This window comes from Poecilia mexicana, unplaced genomic scaffold, assembly GCF_051168715.1.
Source record: "Poecilia mexicana isolate PSO_F unplaced genomic scaffold, ASM5116871v1 scaffold_15, whole genome shotgun sequence".
NCBI classification, from domain to species: Eukaryota; Metazoa; Chordata; class Actinopteri; order Cyprinodontiformes; family Poeciliidae; genus Poecilia; species Poecilia mexicana.
In genome coordinates, this window is record NW_028263384.1 from 18618967 (window position 1) to 18639390 (window position 20424).

The 20424-nt window shown below is 35.8% G+C and overlaps 1 protein-coding gene across 1 annotated transcript; it reads left to right on the forward strand.

The window, feature by feature from the left end:
• Window positions 1-430: 430 nt before the first annotated feature.
• hcrtr2 (hypocretin (orexin) receptor 2) lies at window positions 431-19711 on the forward strand. The gene is made up of 7 exons (XM_014981859.2): window positions 431-950; window positions 12698-12876; window positions 15559-15802; window positions 16490-16605; window positions 18198-18418; window positions 18658-18779; window positions 19370-19711. Exons 1-7 carry the CDS (start codon window positions 734-736, stop codon window positions 19537-19539), a joined length of 1269 nt encoding a protein of 422 aa, XP_014837345.2. The 5' UTR covers window positions 431-733; the 3' UTR covers window positions 19540-19711.
• Window positions 19712-20424: the final 713 nt, after the last annotated feature.

Here is a 20424-nt window from a genome sequence, read left to right on the forward strand (position 1 = left end):
TTTTAAGAGTGAAACTGTTTCCAAAATGCAAACCACTGATCAGCAAGACTTTGTTGAAAACACAGCAGGAGCCATAACCCTATAAGCACAGCATTGTGTGCCTGAGGCAGGAATCCCCGATTTCTCACTCCAAGATGTCTTCGTATTTGCAACTTCATAAATGATTCCTAACTTGTTAGAAAAACCTAAGTCCCTTTTCCCTTTTAACTGAAATGATTTTGGGAACAAAAGAGAAAAAGTTTAATTTTCAGGTAAAAGCTTTGTTTTAAGCTCATGTTACATGACTCCAGCCATTGTCTTTCTTAGATGACTTGATTTGCAGTGGTCCATTCAATGACGAAATGTAGATTGTTTTTTTCAGTTCCTTTGGTTTTATATTTTAAACAATACGATAAAAAATAGGTATATCTTAATTCTTATGTCTCAACATTTCTTTTTTCCCCCCTTTCTTACATTTTAATTTGTAGCGGAGTAATGACCTCAGTAAATATTCCGCCTATTTTCCATTATCCCTTAAAGTTCTTCATAACCTGTTATCACACTGGAGTGTGGCCCTGTCTCGCAGATGGAGACAGGGAGCTATACACCATCATCATTCTGACGAGGTCGTTGGAGTACTCTATCATCGCTCCACGGTTCCGCGTCTTGGTTACCAATCGGCACAACAACCTCTGATCAGCGCAGACGCGCGGTCCCTTCGCCGCATTTCAGAGCTTACATATTAACTCGAAGCATGTCAAGAATCACGGAGAATGCAGACTGTGACGACTGTAACTATCCCGCCCACGGGGGAAATGACACGGGATCGCGCGTGCATTCCACCATGGATGAGGACGACGAACTTCTGAGATACATTTGGACCGATTACTTACACCCAAAGGAGTACGAGTGGGTTCTAATAGTGGCTTACATAGTTGTGTTCTTTGTGTCACTGATCGGAAACTCGCTTGGTAAGTGGAATTTCATGCTGCGCTCCTCACTCCATTCATGCGTAACGAATGTTGCAGAAAGCCTTAAAGCACACTTTCAAATTGCACTTCGAACAAATAAATGAACTTATAAGTGAAAGGCGAGTAAGATTTTAATCCATGCTGATGAAATCCGTAAGAGCGTTAGTTTGTGATTAGAATGTCAGATGCGCATCTGGTGATGCAGCGGCATGCAGAGCCCCAGAGCGCAGAGCAGCAGAGTGCAGCTCAAGGCGATATGTTCAGGCGTATTTTAGTTTTAAAGGCAGCCGTGTACACTTGACTTAAGGTTTGAGCATTGGATAAACTTGAAATTGACATTTTGCCATCATTTTAACCTACATCATCTTCTGCTTTACTCACATCTCCTTCTTTGATTGCCCAGTTCCATGAAAATCTTGGAAAAGTTAAGTGCCACGGGTAGTGATGTCAGTAGAAAAGGCACTTTTATCATGCAGCTGGATGTTCAATGTTTTGGTTGATATACATAATTGAGGCATGACATGACCAGTTTGGCAGACCTGACTTATCAGATGCATGTGCCTACATGCACAAAAAGCTTGGAAGAAAATAAATTATTTGTTTTTAGAGCCATGAATTAATAATGCTTGAAATATATTTTCCTTTTGTTGTTGTATCTGTAGATGTATGTTTTTTTTCTTTTTTTCCCCCTTCACTCGGATTTGACTGTGAAGGCTCTTTGTCGTACCATTTTCTTTTTATTTAGGGAAACTGTTGCAATTCAAGCTCCTGTGTGCCTGTCTTCCTATACCTTTTCTTGTCATTGAGTTTTATATGATCTCTTTGTTTTGCGTTTTTTTTTTTTTTTTTTTTTTTTTGCAGAGTTAAAGAGCCAGCAAGATTGGCATGTGACTTACAGTACTTAAATTAAATACAATTTTTAATGTCATTCATTTAATGGCTGTTAATAGCTAATTGTAATTAAACATTAGTATGGTGGAAAGGAAAACAAATGGTATTTCACAGTGAGTATTATAATTCTTTCACCAGCTTCTACGCACCACAACATTTTCCAGGCTATTTCAGAGATAAGACTTTGCAGCACACCTTGTTCCTTCTAGAAATGCATGACGTCCAGCAGGTCTGGAATATCATAACACAATATGTGGGAGTGATTAAATTGTGAGTAGTTTTATACTGTCATTTTGCAAGGCCATTCACATTCATAACTGTCCTTCTGATAGTAAAAGGTTCATATCTGTGTGAAGTGTAATCAATCAACAGGACCTTTACAATTTGATCTTTGATGATTAAAGTACATTAATAATACAGCAGCTATTCATTTCAACATAACAAAATTATTTGAATCTTGTGTGGATTATTGAACTGCAACTTTTCGGACTACTCACTCAATTATTTAGACATCCAGTGGAGACACCATTATGAATGTTACAGTGATGTTAAATACAAAGCGGTGTTTTATAATGAACTTGTCAAACAGAACACCATGTTTCAGCAGATTTCATCAGTGTGGCCTGAAAGTGCTAGAGCTAACAGGGTGGCATTATGATTGTTTATGGTTGCTAAAAAGCAAAGTTAAATAAAACATGTGAAAGACAAACACCCCCAACTAAGATATAGGCAATAGTGGTTACATTTACTTGAGTTGCATTTTGGGAAATAAAGGTAATCATTGGAGTTGTCTTACTGCACTGTACATTTTAATTTTACTTGAGTAATATTATGAACTATTGCTATAGTCACTTTACAAGATTTAGTAGTATTGAGAATTTGGTATTTTTATTTTTGTCGGTATATAATTTAGTTTTAGTATTGTGACAAACATGTTTCGCTGTGCCATACGTAGCTTGATTATTTCTGCAGCAGGGGTGTCACATCTCTGAGACGCTGCACACTCTACAGTTACGACACAGCTAAAAAATAAATGCTGGTAAAAATGTGAAGTAATGACCTGATAACTTTTCTCATCTTGCATTATGCAAACACAACTTGTCTGCTGTCATGCTTCAACACTAGTCTGTTTTTAATCCACAAGAATTTTCTATAGCACCTGCAGGGAACAATCAGTGCTTACCGAACCACTAAATGCAATATCACAATCAGGTCTCTTGGAGTGACCTGGGCTCCCAGCTGGAGTAGGACATTTTTGCATGTAAATTTCAACTGTGCTTGTTGCTAAGTGATAAAAGAACTCTATGAATTTACCTGGTGGCACTTTAAATGCAAATTGCACCTATTAGCCTGTCAAAATAAAGCCATATTATTTACGATGAGTGGAAAAAAGAAACCAGTGGTGCGTATGATTTATGATACAATTTTCGACATGCCAGGGTGTCTTCCCAGATAGCAAAATATGTTAATTCAATGTCATCATATGGTCAACCATTAAACAATGATCCAGTTCTAGCCAATTACCTTATGTTGAAAAGATGCCATTGAATCAATGTTTTGTGGTCAAATTCTAATGGCTGAAATGTCAAAGTCTAATCAATGTTGAATCAACATCGTTTCTGGTAGTCAGCAGGATGTTTAAGATGTTCATTTGCTCCACCACACACCTGAATCAGAAAATTTATTTATCTCCTCAGGAGGCCATTAAGTTCTGCAGAGGTCTGGTAATCTCCCACACTTAAGTCATGTGTGTGAAGGAAGGGAAACCCTAAAAAAAATATGTAGTGTACTGGGTCCTGAGGACCAGGAGTGAAAACCACCACCCTGTATAGCTCTGAACTGGATGTTCAATTCCTAGGCTGTGTTACAGAGGTGCTCCATTTCTCGTAAAGATAGAAATAATGGAGAAATGTTCTTGCACATGCCATAGCAGATTTCTTTAAGTGTTCTTGAAGTGACTCTCCTGGATTGCTGTTTTATGGAACAAGAGGTATGATTATTCTATTAAAGCAATTCTTGATCTGCCTAGCATTAGCACAACTATGAGTTTGTGCATTTAACTTTAATTAGTTTCTCAACGTGGGTTTCTTTTAATTGTCTTTAAAATTAAGAGTGATTAACGGAGCTCCTGTATTATGATTAGTGACAGTAATCATTTGCAACAGCCAGGGAGTCAGAGATTTTTACAGTTTTCAGAAAAAATTTAAGAAATACTAATCAAAGTTATTTTGTGCTACCATCTTTTACAATTAATGTCTTTCTTTTTGTTATGTTTTTTTTTCCTGCCCAAGAAATGCCACATCTAAGAAGACACATTACACAGCCCCTACGGAGTACATCGATTTGAGTCAATCAAAAATCCCCTCGATCAATGTCTGCTTTCAGTCAGTAGTTACAGTTTCCAAGACTGAATTAGCATATTAACATTCTGCTTGGTATAAAACAATGCTGAATTCTCTTAACCCTAAATGTGAGACAGGGTTAAGCCCAGTAGTAACAAGATGTGTCTAGTATTGGCTGGTGAGCTAAATTTCAGTAAACTGAACTACATAGGATTTCACTGTCAGCTTCTGCAGAGTGAAGAGGAATCCTTAAAACTATTAGGGCAGAGACCATGCTGTGTTTTTAAAAGGATCTAAAAATACGGACATATATGATTGAGATCCTGTGGCTTTTCTTCTCTCAAGCTCATTAGCATGCAATATGTCCCTATTTATCATCTTTTCAATATTTTCCCCCAATGGTCTTTTGCTTGAAAATCAAGCCTGACTTGAGAAAACATGTATTTTTTTTAGCCAGGCAGGTTTCAGACTTTGACAACCAAAGGAACATTTTCTGCAAAATTCAATCAAATTCACACTTTTTCATATTTTACTATATCCATGCCAGTAGAAGAGAGAGAAACCTTTAGAACATATCTTAAGCCACAGCTGCTGGCAGTGAAAAGCAATAAAAATGATCTTATACACTAGGATGAGTCCATTACTCAGGATTAACCTTAGTTCAGTCCGCTTGTGTTTCTGCTGGTGAAATTTGACTGTCTTGTTCAGTGGGGATTTATTCTTCATCTGCAAATTTGTTCTTGGATTACAAATCAAACAGCATTTTTTTTTTAAGAAAAGAACAAGCAGAACTAGAAGTTAATTTGTAATCATGACAATGTCTCATGTATGGCAATCCACAAGTTGCCACTAGCAGTAGTTGTACTGACACTGGAGCATTTTCGAACCTGATTCTACATTAACTGGTTGTGGCCTGATTGTTTTTGAATTTGATCTGCTCATGTTTCACTCTTGTTATTGGCGAAGAGTTTGAAAACATAGCTGCCTTCAAAAGCTTTATGATAGTTTTATTCATGTCAACAACCAAACATAGAAATATGCTGTCATGTTTTAAGATAATTTGCTGACCCACATGCAGAATTAATCTATGGACACGGAATCAAATAAGAAGTTTATTTACAATATTTAAACAGGAAAGTGCTTGAGAAAAAAGAGTGAGTTTGTAGTTTTACTTCACCTGGAAAAAGAAAAGGCTAGTTAAATTTGGCGAAGGATAACATGGGAGTATGGCTAAACAAATTCAATTTGGTTTATTTATATCACACCAATTCACAACAAATATTATCTCGAGGCACTTTCAGTTCATTCTTACATACATTTCAATCAATCCTAGCTGTCAAACAGCACACAGGTCAGTCGACCATCCAAATTAGTTTAAAAGTTGCTTATCTCAGGAAACCCAGCAGATTGCATCGAGTCATGGACTTGCAGCATTCACTCATCTTGGACAACCATGAAAAATAACAGTGAGTTCTTACATCAGGTTCAGCACATCATGTAGAGTACTGTGGGTTTGACAGAAACACTAACATAACTCTATCTTGGTTGGCCAGGACTTTCCTGAAAAAAAAAATAAGGGCATTAATCTCAGGGGGCTTTTCTCCCAGTAAAATAAACCTAGTCTAAAATAGAAGTTTAGATTTAAATTTTGACATCAATTGAAACTATAAGCTGTTTTAAAAGCTGCTAATTGTGTTGAAATCAATATGATAGCAAGAAAAAAAAAAGTCATTTAATATACGGTAACTCAGGAATTATGAAAGCAGAGGAGAAGCTGTATTGGGGCTGTAGTGTGTGTTGTGAAATGTTTGGAGCTTCAAAACATCACTGATTACAGTTTGCAGTTCGACTAAATGAGAGTGCAGTGAAAACATAAAATAACATCAGAACAAAACCTGATATAGTAGAAATGAGAGGAGCAGAAACAAGAGAAAAATCAGAATGAGTCCCCAGGATTCAGAGAATCATGTGGAGCTTTTGAATGAGCTCTCCTTCCACAAAGTCCAACAAATTGCAAGTTAGACCTGAACTCAGCAGTCCGTGGTGTGATGGGAGCTGCTCTCCACATGTCCTTTTGCTCAGCTCAGTGCAAAACCGGCTGCTGTTGGAGAGAGTACACAATGCAAATTGATGGATTTCACAGCTAAGTGCAATATTATGTGTAAATGTCCTTACAGGAACTGAAGAACAGTGAGAGAAGAGACAGAAATCACAGGAACCAGGATTATGACAGCACAATAAAATAAAATAGTGAATGAAAAAGAAATTGGGATTTTTATATCATATCATTTGACTAAAGAGCATTTTTGATTTAGGAGAAAAACATGAAGTGAAAAAAATCATATCAAATATTGTAGAATGGAGAAGAGATATGAATGGATGAGTTCTACTGTTTTTCTGATGCATAAGGTGGTTTATTTGTGTAAGTTTGGGTGACAGTTTTATATGATGGTTATTGTCTACATAACTTGTTTAATTTATACACTTGTAATACAGTCTGGTATTCACACTGAGGAATATGCAATTAACTTTATTGTGGCAGAATGTGTGTCTGAAGTAATTTCATTCATTCATTCATTCATTCATTCATTCATTCATTCATTCTTAAATTATATAAAATAGTTAACACAATGAAAATGTCTGACTGCAAAAGAAAAAAAGTGGATAGAAAAAAAAGACTAAAAATGGCTTACAAGCTGAACAAAATATGACCATAACAAGGACATCAAAATATAATTGGCAAATATTCTACAAATGCCCCACCAGCGGTAAACTTGGGAGCTGCAGGAGGTCTGCATGAGGTAAAGAGAGCATCATCAAGCATGCTGCAGCTGTAAGCTATTTTAAGGTTTGTAACTACAGAAACTCAGTAGGTAACTGCGAGCGTTAGGATTGTTTGAGATGAAATAAGTTCAGAGTCAACAGTTTAATCTCTCAAAATCTCTCAAATCGTTTTTTTTTTTTTTTTTTGCTTTACGGGTTAAAAAAAACGTGACAGAATGTTTTTTCTGAAAGTGAAATCCACACAATAGCCTTTTTCATTTAGCCCCATGCCAGGTAACCATTTTCTGACGCCTTAAAATTATTGCTGATGACATTGTTGTACGAAATTAGACACAACATGAAGACAAGCTGAGAAGCTGTAGCAGCATCTTTTGCTGCAGCTTCAGGTTAAAAACATGGTGTTTCCTGAAAATGTATTTTATGAAACATGTACTGATAGTACAATTTAAAACCCTAGGAATAACTAATTTTGCTTTAATTGTGTAACCTATAAAAAGTAAAGTCTTTCTTTGCACATTTGAAATGTTCATTGGCAGGTGAAATTCTATATGACGAATCGCATCATTTGATTTAAATCAATCGGGTGTTTTCTTTGCCCTCTCTGACTTTGTAAATCACTTTAAAATTAGGTTGCAGCAATAGAAGTTTACAAGAATGTGCAGCTTCTATATGAATTCAGATTTATTTGGGACATTTTTCTTTTGTTCAAGAGCCTCAATGGATTCTTAAAAATCATTTTATCCTTTTGTGGCTTCACAGCTTGAGCGACCTCTTTTGTAGCCCAAGCTTTTGATTTTTTTTCAGACAAGATCTGGGACAATTCATGACTTTATTGATCTGGTAATGATTTACAACATTGATCCCAACAGCTTCATTCATGACAGAGGAAGTGAGAGGCACACAAGTTTCTGTAACCCTTACAAATTCAATATCTGCAAAACAACGACATACACTTCAGTGGCACATGATCTACTCATAAAAATGTATAACTGATGTAGAAAATATACTGTTAACATCAAATATTACATACAAAAAAACACAATGACTAAAGGTGTACCATCAATTAACATGATGAAAATAACACAACTCTGCTGTTAATAACTTAAAACAGTTGTCTTTTAGTGACAGAGTAGATGGATATAAATAAATACAATCAAACATTAAAATTAAACCACTTTATGTTTCTTCGTTGCTTTTGGGTTAACAGCACAAAAAGAGAGAAGACAGATTTAAGAAATCTAAGTTGTTGCAGGATGTTATTTGATAATACTGTTCCGTATCTCATCACTATTCTGTTGGTTGGATATTCTTTAAAGTGGTTAACCGAGAATTATTTCACTAATTTAAAGCTCTGTAACACAGTAGCTCTTGAGAGTTTGAACACTGGTAAATTACTTCAATGTTTCAAACTGCTTAGACTTTCCATGATCAGGCAACAGATTCTTCAACGCTTTTTTTAGCAAACCTCGGACTGTATATTTGTAACTAGACTGATAAAGGTTTCCGGTATTTAAACAATTTAGTAACTAGCTGATCACTTCACAATTTATCAACAAGGTTTATACCGGTGCCTTGCAGGTATTATCATCGCTTGAACTTTCCCACATTGTGTTACATTAAAGTTTGTGGTTACACAGTACTCTGAGATTTTATGTAATAGAACAACATTAAATACTGTATAATTGTTATATGAAATGAAAGTTAGTCATGGTTTCATCTTTTTTGTTAAATAAATGACAAAAACGTGTTGTACACATCTGCATAAAACAAGGGTCCTTTGTAGAACCAAATTTTACAGCCAGTCTCAACAAGCTTTGAACATCTAGAAACAGAAATGATGTGCTCATTCATCTTTGTTAAACTGTGATGATTCACTGTTCTGCCATGCCTGTACTTCTTTCATGTTTTCAAGTCACCATATTTTTCATGGCAAGTCTCTCACTCCTAATCAGTGAGATTCAACCCGCCTGTGCTGTGTCTAATTGTCTCTTTCGGTTTCACCTGTGCCCTGCACTGTTTTAGCGTCTCTGCTCCCCTGACAGATTATCGACCACATTTGCCAGTAGAAATTCAGCGTACTTTCCCTGCTCTTGTGATTCTTGGTTTGACATGATCCATGCCCTCTTCTGAATAATTGCATGCATATCTGCTATCTGAACCCCAACCTGTCTTTTGCCTACAGATTCCGGTCTGAACCCTCCACTAAGTACCCTGACCTCCATTTAATTTTGTGTTAAATGCTGTCGATTTATTTAGCACAATATTGGATTTTGGATTGTGTCTGTACATTTTAGTTAAGGGGGCTAGGTAGAAATGCCAATATAAAAGTCTCAGCAGGAACGACAAAATTGGACTGCACAGTTTGCATTTGAATGTTATCACAAAGTTGTTAGCTGGGCCCCGGCCTGAAAGTATTCACAATATGTAAATATTGCCAAGTGTGACCAATGATTTAAAACCTTACGGAAAACTACAGTATGTTTGTTTGAACGTGGCATTGTGGCCAATCTGGAAAAGGTTATCAGGAAGTTTGTCTTTGTAGTTTTGTGCAACTGCTTATTCGGCACGCTTGACATTGACTCTGTGGTTTTGTTCTTTGTAATCAATGTGCTGATCAATTAGACCAACATAATGTTAAGGAAGAATATCTAAATTAGTTAACTTTGGAAAAAGTTTGGCTCTCTCTTCCTCTGGATCCCAGGTCCTCTCGGCGGGCCACGTGTAGCCACAAGGAAAACAACAATGCGTGTTGACGTCACAGAATTACAGAGTTTAATCCAATATAAGACAATGCATAAAATTACAACAGAAACTGCAGAACAACGGAGACATACATTCATTTACCTGACAGACTTGGAAAAAGAAGGAAAGAAAGAAAAGCAAAGACATCTTTGGAGAGTTGCAAGAGCAAATCTAATCTGTTACTTCTGTGTAGAAAGTTTTATAGTAAAAGGCGTATTCTTATCTTTAATTTATTCAAATAAGGCGTATCTTTGCTCATCCAACCAACCAACTATCTCTGACCCTCTATCTGAAGCCAGAAACCCCTGCCGTGTTTACGGTCTTTCACAGATGAGTGTGAAAAGCTACAACTTCCACTGTATTGTTTTCCCACAGACAAAAGGCAGTTCAAACGATCCTAGCAAACCATCTGCTGTAACTACAAGTAACATAAAGGTCAATAGGCCAGAATACATTACTAATTTCAAAACCACAATTAGGGTATTTGAATCAAGACATGTTAAGTTTTAAAACTAGCTTATTTTAAATTTATTTTCTCAACAATACATAGATTGAAAGGAATGATAAAGCAGATAAATTTTCTTTCTGTTGTATTTTATGATTAGGAACCTCATTATTTTTAAATTGATGCATAGCAAAAAAAAAAAAAAACTTAACAGTCCAATTACAGCTACACAAAAAGTAAATATTGATCTATATTGTCGAGTAAATATTGATCTATGCTGTCAAGCATGCAACAAATATGTGTTTGTTGTATGCTATTCCTATACCTGTGTGAATTGAAGAAGTGCAAGTGGAAAATAACTGAACTGAAAATTTTGAATACAATTCAATCTGTAGAGACTCACACAGAGAGAGAAACAGCAGTTAGACAATTTTATTAGACCGAGAATTTGGCGCTCGGTCACCGGCGGAAGACGTGCATGCTGAGAATCGTGGCGAGCTTGAATGATCGGCTCGAACGAAGCTCAGGTAGGTCTTCCCCCGGGCCCAGTCACTGGTGTTGGAGCGGAGCTTGGAGAGAGGAGTCTTCAGGGGACCTGGAGGCGTCTGGGAGGCTGGTGGTGGAAAGGGGGAGGAGGTGGGTTGAAGCACAACTGAAGCGGGTAGTTCTGTGGTCGCTTCCTCTTTTGAAGGAGCTCTAGCCAGGTGATTGGATCGAGGTAGAGAGGTGGTGCGTCCTGATTGGCTGGGGTGAAGGCGTGGTGATAGGTGATGCCAGAACAGTCTTACAGGTTGAATTTCCGCCTAGGGCATCATTACATTTTCAGCAATTTCTTGGTGGTCCTTGTCTGCTAGTTCTTTGGCAAACAAGCACACAGAACGTAGGTCCCGATGCTCAGTGCGCACCCTACGCCCCTCTGGATTGTGGATTCAGTTGAAGTGCACATAAGGGTTCAAATGTGCAGGTTTATAGATTTAATTAAATGTATACTTGTGTAAAACTGCGGTGAATTTCTCTGAGTACATGGCCAAATCCATTCTGTCCATAAGACTTACCTTGGAGCAAAACTAAAAACAGAATTATTGTAAATGTTAATGGAAAATACTGTAGAATAGCTGAATTGCAAAGCAGTTTTCCATCCGTAACGTGTCCAGCTCCCATCTTTTGTTTCTCTTTCCTTGCTGTCACACATTGTCAAACACAATCCACATATTTCACATATTTCTTTTTGGCCCTGACAGCCAATAATTTGCAATATTGATTAAACCTTTAGCTCAATCTTTCAGAGATTTCTGTCATTTCTCAAAGTATCACTTTGGTAGATCAGCTTCTCTAAAGCAATTAGAAATTGGAAGTAAAGGGGTGAAATAGGATGAGAAGTGGACATGTGGCCATGATTCTAGCATAAAATAGGGCTGGGTAAATTGGTAAAAAAAATCTCAGATGTTTTTTCACACCATATCCAAGTCAACCAATCACCTCCCACCTAAAGAAATAGCAAATGACAGAAAAGATTGTCTTATAGGCTATGGGCCTACCATCAACACAGGGCGTTTAATGATTAAATATATATATTTTAAATTATATATTTATAAAGATTGATGAATTGGTATTAATTAATTACACAACTTTATAATAATAATGATGCTCATGAAGTTGTTGCTGGCAGGCAGCCTTGGGTGTTTTTGTGAATATCAGCAGAACTTTGGCTTCTACTATTACATTAGGACATAATACATTTTACAAGCCAGTAATAAGTTCAAGAATTAGACCAACTTTGTTTCTGTTATCTGCTGGAGGCAGCTAGTCTCAGCTGGAGGCAGAGGACCTATGCCAAATCCATCTGATTGGTGTGAGGACATACACATCATTAAAACGTCATCCTTGCTAACTTATGAAGTCTAGTTTACAGCTAATGTCCAACACTCATCGATCGGTATGAATCCCAGTATTGACGCTTTCTTTCTGATAGTTCCTCCTGCTTTGGGTTTCTTCACTGCTCTCTCCACAGCTCATCTGTGTCTTCCCATTAAAACACAGATTCTCCACAGACATGTTTCATCTCCCGTACGTTACATGAAATTACATTGTATGGTGCAGCAAAGCAAAAACAGAGTAAACATCAATGGTTTCCATTTCTAGTGTCTAAAAAAATATAAAAAAAAAAAAAAAAAACGACTGGCAAACTTTACTCCAATAGTTTTAGATTTAAGATAAATCAAAATAAATCAACATCATTAAAAAAAATTGGTTTATATTTGAAATATCGACGTATTTCATATACTTTTTTTTTTATCATTTACAAGCCCCAAAGGGAAGTTCTCTTTATGAAGCATCACATGTTCCATGGTGCTTCATAACTTTTTACTGATGAATATTTTGCATCTATCACAGCAGAAATGCAATTAAATTTTAATTTGAACTCTTTGCCTAATAGCATGCCTTCTAGACTTGTTTGTGGTGTGTCATACATTCCTCTGATAAATAGAGTATTTAGTCTGTTTTCAGATCTTAAGTCATCTTTGATGGTTCATTTCTTTCAGTTTGTTTTGCAGTGTGGAAAAATCGTCACATGCGCACAGTGACCAACTACTTCATTGTAAACCTCTCCCTGGCTGATGTGCTGGTCACCATCATTTGTCTGCCTGCGAGTCTTGTGGTTGACATCACAGAGACTTGGTTTTTTGGCGAAACTCTTTGCAAAATCGTCCCCTATCTCCAGGTAAGAAATCATTAGGTGATTGTTCTTTAAACTGAATTAAAATCCAACAATCCCTTTAAACTATACTGAAGAATGTCAATGTAAAGTTTTACATACCCAGCCAGGCAATTTTATTTAGCTGGAAATTAGCTCAAATGTTCATAGTATTTCTTAGTGGATTTGGAGTATTTTAACGTTCTTCATTGTTATTGAAGCTATCTTTTTTTTTTCCTCCGGCTGCTTTGGGAGACCTAAAAGGGCTTAATTTGGTAATAAAATTTATGTGACATTTTCGTATGTTTCTCATGCTGTGCTGCCTCTTTGGCTGCATTCCCCTGACCAAGTTTTTTTTTTATTTTATTTTTTTTATGCAAAACACTTGAAGCAACCACAACTAAAATAAATTGTCTTCTGTTTTCTACTTTGAAAATTGAAAAACAAGTGAAGTCCTAGTAAAAGGGTAAATATTGCTGAATGTTTTCAAAATGCAATTTTCCTACTTTTTAACATCAGTTGAACTCAATGAGAACAGCCTTTCTGGAGGCTGAACTGTGGGGCTTGGAAATCAAAGACATTTTCTGTGAGCAGTTCAAAGAGCTGCTGAAATGTTTTTTTTTTTTTTACCGCAGTAAAAACTGTATATGTGCGTCACGGTTACAGCCTTGCTGGTATAAAAATATACTTCGGTTACCTTTAAGTTAGTTTGTTCATGTTTAGTAAGATTGTTTGTTTATATTATTATTAGTGACAATTGTTTTATTCAAACATTACATTACACAGTATATGGCAGTTGTCAGTAATACATGCAAATGTATATCTATCTATCTATCTATCTATCTATCTATCTATCTATCTATCTATCTATCTATCTATCTATCTATCTATCTATCTATATATATATATATATATATATATATATATATATATATATATATATATATATATATCTTCTTCACATCCAAACACAACACTATGATAACAATTATTTTTCATTTTGTGTATTCACAGTCTAAATGAATATTTGGGAAAAAAATGGAGCTTATATATGGAGCACGTTTTATTCACCCCAGTCAGACGGATTATCAAACTTCTGATGACTTGCTGATCTTTAACTTGCAAGGTTGGAATTTAGTTTGTTTAATATTCAATTTTCTGACATAAAATTTTAAATTCCACTTTGGTTTCAGATCAAATGCACCATCAAGCTCATTTGTGGAATGTCATATCAATATTTGACATGTGCATCCAGATAAGGTTAGGCTTAAAGGAACACAACAATAACTTAGAATGGCGTCATCAATTCTGAAAAAGAAAAACAATGGTGGGGTTTCACAGAGACATGTTTTTTTTTTTGTCCTTTCTGGTGTTCTTTTCTGTGCTTGTTAAATATTTTATTTGAATCTTTGAATGTGGCCAGAAAAGGTGCACATCTGTATGCATCTGCCAGTCTGATGCTTGAGCTAAAGAACTGAACTGAACATTTATTTCCCACAGGAAATGATCACAGATTTTGAACCTGCAGACCTGTAGGAATTAATACTGACTAAAGTTCACTGCAAATTGAAGAAGTGCACCTTCAAACTCAATTAATTCTAGTGCAACAACAAGCTCTGCATCTGTCCAGTTTTGCAGATTGGCATTCTCCCACAGGGGTGTGTAGTCGTGGTGAGAGCTGGGTGTCCTCTTTGCTCACTGTCAGACTAATTTAAGTATCATAAAGCAAACTTAGAACTACTCAGGTGTAACGTTTCAAACCTTTCAAAATTATTCTACCTATGTGCATTCTGAGAGTCACATACATAGGCATAGTAAGCCATATCTGCATATGAAGAAAACCATATTTTATGTTTAGATTGCGGTTCCAAATGTAGAGATGAGGACTGGAAGTGCACAATGTTAACTTATTTTAAATTGTAAATGAACTAAAAAAAATAGCATAAATGACTGGAGGCAGAAACAGATGATTGACAACTATTTATGCAGGGAAGCTTGATTACTGGAATTACATTTTAGAGGAGTTAATTTTTTTCACAGATTGTCTCATACCATACTGTCATGACATATTGAAATTAAATGAACATATTTTCAACGTTATATGAGGCAGCTTTAAGAGGCAAACAATGTAAGCACAGCCATGGAAATGACTCTTAAAAGTGAAAGCTCCTCTTTTTGTAAAAAATAAATATGCATCTTAAGAGTTTCTTTTCATCCTGAATTAATGTTTAATGTAGAAGAAGGAATCAGAACACAGAAGAGCTACTTTGTGTTTGTTATTTGGAATTATTTGAAATAAATCTGAAATGAGCCTACCTCCATTGTTTTTTAACCATAAAGCAATGGACGTTTTGGGCAGGAAGGGTATGGATCCAAGGTGAAAATATTAATTCTAGTCATCAGTGGTACCCCTAGAAAATATTCATATTGATGGCCATACCAGAGACCAGTAAAACTTTTAAGGTGGCACACCTAAAAAAACATGTACATACCACAATCAGTCATACAACATAACTTTAGTTCTTTATTACAAACATGCCAATAAAGGTTAGATGTGTCTGTTATCAAAATCAAGTTTTCTGACTCCAAGCAAATGGGAGATTTAATTCATCTTCTTTACATTTTAAGCACAGGGAAAAAAAAACAAAAAACATTTGAAGTATCACAATGTCTTTTTGCTTCTTTCTGCTTTACTTTGTTTTTCCACAGACCATCTCTGTTTCGGTGTCCGTTTTGACACTGAGCTGTATTGCTCAAGACCGCTGGTACGCTATCTGTCACCCGCTTAAGTTCAAGAGCACGGCCAAGAGAGCTCGCAAAAGTATCATTGCCATCTGGGTGGTGTCGTGCATCATCATGATACCACAGGCCATTGTGATGGAGTGCAGCAGCCTGCTGCCTGAACTTACAAACAAAACCAGCCTGTTCACAGTCTGTGATGAACACTGGGGAGGTTAGTTGTTGTTTTATTTCCTTAAAGATATTCTGAAATCATGTAAAATAAAAATAAAAAATAAAAAAAATCGGTACCTCTTATTCTCTCCATGAAGCAGCAGATTAAATGTGACATCTGTGAATCAAAAAATAAAAATCAAGTGTATTTTGATTTGTTGTTTTATGAAATTGGACCTAGTACAACGGAGCAGGAGACGGTGAGTTCACTAAAATGTTATGATGCTGTGATCGCTGTGTGCAGAGTTGGAAAGCAGAACAGCGAGTGGCTTGAAATGGTTTTAGGGTAATCCCGTCAGACTGCTTCTGTAATTACTGCCTTCAAAGAAAGAAACGCTTTTTAAACCAATTCCCTGTTAAAGTGACTGCAGAAAATGATTCCTTTCATATGTCAGAAACCTTTTTGTTTCATTTTTCTAATGAGGAGTAAGAACTTACTGATGGATAAACAGAAATAGTGTCATTTCACAATGAGTAATTAATTTTGTGGTTCTTTTAAGATAAGTTGCAAATTATTTTTAATCCAGTGATTAATGTATAGGCTACACCGCAGTGCTCCCACATCTGCAGTCGAAATGACTTTTTTAAAAATGTTTTCAGCAACCCATTATACCTGATCTTTCTTTTTTTTAAATCTGATTATTCTTATTTTTATAATTTTGTCTCTTTTTTTCTTTTCTTTTTACAGCTGAGGTCTACCCAAAAGTCTACCACACTGGCTTCTTCATTGTTACATATTTTGCTCCATTATGTCTCATGGTCCTGGCTTATATTCAGATTTTTCACAAGCTGTGGTGCCAACAGGTGTGTATCTCAAACTTAAAAAAAAGTCTATTTCTAATAATTGTGATGAACAATTTCAAAATGTTTGCTTTCTGTTGTTGAGGCAGCTGTTAGGTTGCTCAAAATCATCATTATTCAGTGATTCTCTAAAATACATTATGTTGTGCAGCTTAAAAATGAATAAAAATTAAAGGTTTAGGTTAACAATTCAATTTCAGTAAGGCCCTGAGATAACCACAAAGTCAATGTATATGTATATATATATATATATATATATATATATATATATATATATATATATATATATATATATATATATATATATATATATATATATATATATATATATATATATATATATATATATATATATATATATATATTATATAATATTGTGCTATATTGACTAATTCTCTATTTTATTTCAATTGTTTATCATGTTTCAATTGAGTTTGTTTTTTACTGTCTATTTTGGGAGCTGGTGTAATTATTTGCACCATTGTCTAGAGCTCAAACTACTCTCTTTGAAATGTAATGACCTTCCTATATATGTGTATCTCTACACAACCTTATAAAGATCATGTAAGTGTTACTGTTGTAGGGTTTTATTATATGATGCGTTGAACCCCTTCCTTTTAATTTCCTTCACTCTCTAAAGTACGATGCCCTCCCAACTAAGTTTTATTCTGAAAAGTAAACACCTAACCTGCTCTCAACCCCAGGGGTCTAGAGGTCCCTAAGCCTGCAGAGTACTACTCACCGCAGGTCTCGTAGAGGATCCATTTAGCTGGTTATTGGGGAAACGCACCTGCATTCTAACAACTAAACTGAGCATCTCATCTCTCTACTTTCTGTGACTCGGGCAGACAAGGGATCTTTCGCTTTAACCCAAGGCATTGTCCTCCAATTTACTCCCAGTTGACGACTGCAATCTGTCGAACCATTCTCTATAACCCAGGGAAAAGCAGTTAAATAGTCAAAGAGTCACATTCACAGCAACCTAAATACCCTTTGATTCAATCTGATGGTCATTTTTTCATTTCAGTGCCTTCCTTGCATAGACACCTACATGTAATGAGTACAGCTTTGCCTAATAAAATATCCAGTTAGTACATGTTGTGTTAAATAAATAAAACATAAACTAGTGAGGTTATAGCATTTTGTAAAGACAGCAAGATTTTTTTTTTATTTGCATTTTTAGTCTTAGTAGATTTTGACTTTAACTTTTAACTTTAAACTCTTCAGTAGCCTTAATCAGCTCCTTCATCTAAGCTGAGTGAGAAGATTTACATGATAAATGCTCTCATCAGGGAAAACCAGATGATCTAGATTACATCTCAACTCCACATGCAAAACAGGAAACAGTCTTCAAGGCATTATAGCATTATGTTCTATTTTATTGAGCAAATATTAAAATAGATATTAACCAGGGTAAGAAGTTAGCCACTTTCATCATGGCACAGGAAAGCCAATAACTACTCCATTAGTTGCCTCACTAAACCTGAAATTATGTGCTTCCTCGTCTCATGAAGTCAAAAATAAGTATACAGTATTATTATATGTTTTTGGTAATTGTTGAAAGGCTCTGATATATGCATATATTCACTAACTAGATTCCTGGAAACACATCTGTGATTCAGAGGAATTGGAGGACTATCCAGTGCTCGGCTCCAAGTTCAGGATCGGGAGAGTCTGGAGGGGTGAAGACGAGCACAGTTTCCGCTGAGATCAAACAAATCAGAGCCAGACGCAAAACAGCTCGCATGCTGATGGTTGTGCTCTTTGTGTTTGCTCTCTGCTACTTACCGATCAGTGTGCTCAATATCCTGAAACGGTAATAATCTCTTCAGCTCCTCTGTTTACAGCATCAGCAGCCAATGAAAATGCACTGTGAACTAAAGGATTGGGGACCTATGCATCAAAATCGTTTTTTTTTTTTTTCCTAATTCCTTTCTCATCTTTATGACGGCTGTAGATTTTTTTAAATGCATGAAATTGTGGCTTATTTTGACAAAACAGTGTATGACAAAACACACTTCATGCCTATTTTCATCTTTCCTTTTGCACCTCCAGGGTTTTTGGCACCTTTAAGAATACAAACGACCGAGAAACAATATATGCATGGTTCACTTTTTCACACTGGCTAATATACGCAAACAGTGCAGCAAATCCTATCATCTATAATTTTTTGAGTGGTAAGTTTTTCAATCTCCTTTCTCTCTAACGTTTATGTCACAAAAGAGCAGGTAGATTACTGCCCTCTAGTGAACAGTTTTATATTAACACTTACCCAAATCCTTGGAGCTCCAATCTACAGTGTGTTGATAATCCAACCTGTACAGTTTATATATTTCTTCATGGGTTTAAGTTCACTTGTTCACATATGGATTGGACTTTTATCTGTTATTTCTGAAACATTTCTAAAGAAAATGCTTTTATACACTTCAACCTGCATTTTAAAGAATTGTGGTTCAGTATAAAACAAACGAGATTAGACTTTTAGGATTTTAGATTTTGAATTTCAGATTAAATAATACAATTTGAATCTTCCATTTAATGTGGTTTTTCAACATTTTATCTTTCTCTTATTAATGTTTTGTCACTACTGATCCTTTCTGCATCAGACATGGGGACAGCAGATGACAATTAGCTGGAAAGAAACCGAGTAACGCAGTTCGTCTTGGCTCTTTGAGCAAAATGTTTTTCTTGTGCATGATCCCTCTTCAGTAAACAAACATGAAATGTCCATTATTCAATATTATAATATTATTTGCTTTCCTTCCAGGCAAGTTCCGCGAGGAGTTTAAATCAGCATTTTCTTGCTCTTGTTACGAGCAACAGCAAGGCAACAGCACGAGGATGAGGACGAGAGCAAACAGAGACAGCCGAAAGTCCATGTCAACCCAAGTTAATAATGTGGACAACTTGTCACGGCTGTCAGACCAGATTGTGTAGATATTAAATACACGTGAGAGGTTTAAATATCCATCTCAAGGACATGGAGATGGCAAAGAATCACACTGAAGAATGTAAAAACTCTCTAAGGACTTGTTACAAAAAACTATTATTTTCTGGAGACTGTGATAAAATCTGTTTAATTTTAAAGGGTGGATTTCTATGAACTGTAAATGGCACAACATTAATGTTCAGTGTTGTTTTTTTTTTGGGGGGGGGGAGGGGGTTGCTACACACATAAATAAGATCCACTATTTTCCATATTTAAACTGCGTTGACTTTAAAAATATATTTTGTTTCAGCAATCAATGTATTTATTTATTTACCTATTTAATTATTTATTCTGCTCTAGTAGAGGAGTTGTGGCTGAAAAGATCAAGTCCCTTGCTGCTCAGAAAACCTCAATGAGTTTTGCTGGTAAAAGACTGCAGATGTGAGATAAGATTGAATGAAAATATGGAAAAATATAAAGGTAATAAATAATTAAAATTCCCAAATTACAGTATTAGTGACGGTGGTAAACTTTGATTTGGCTTACTTTGTTAACAGCGGTACTAAAGTTCACCTTTTAGCCAGAACATGCAAACCACAGAAGTCAAATTTTTGAATCTTAAACTATGTAAAATGGCAATTTCCTACTTTATGGGAATAATATTTTGTGTGAATGCTTCAGGGTATTTTGAGATAGCCTTATTAACTTATTGTGTGAGCATGATAATGTATCATCCAGAAAAGTATGTCAGGCTGCTATAGAAAGAAAAATCTATTAGCAGGCAGGTTGCAGGGCAGAAGTGTTTACACCCCCTGAAGCGTGCATACTTTCAAACCAAAAAATAAATAAATAAATAAATGTTTTTCAAATATTTCTTTGAAAAACAAAAATGG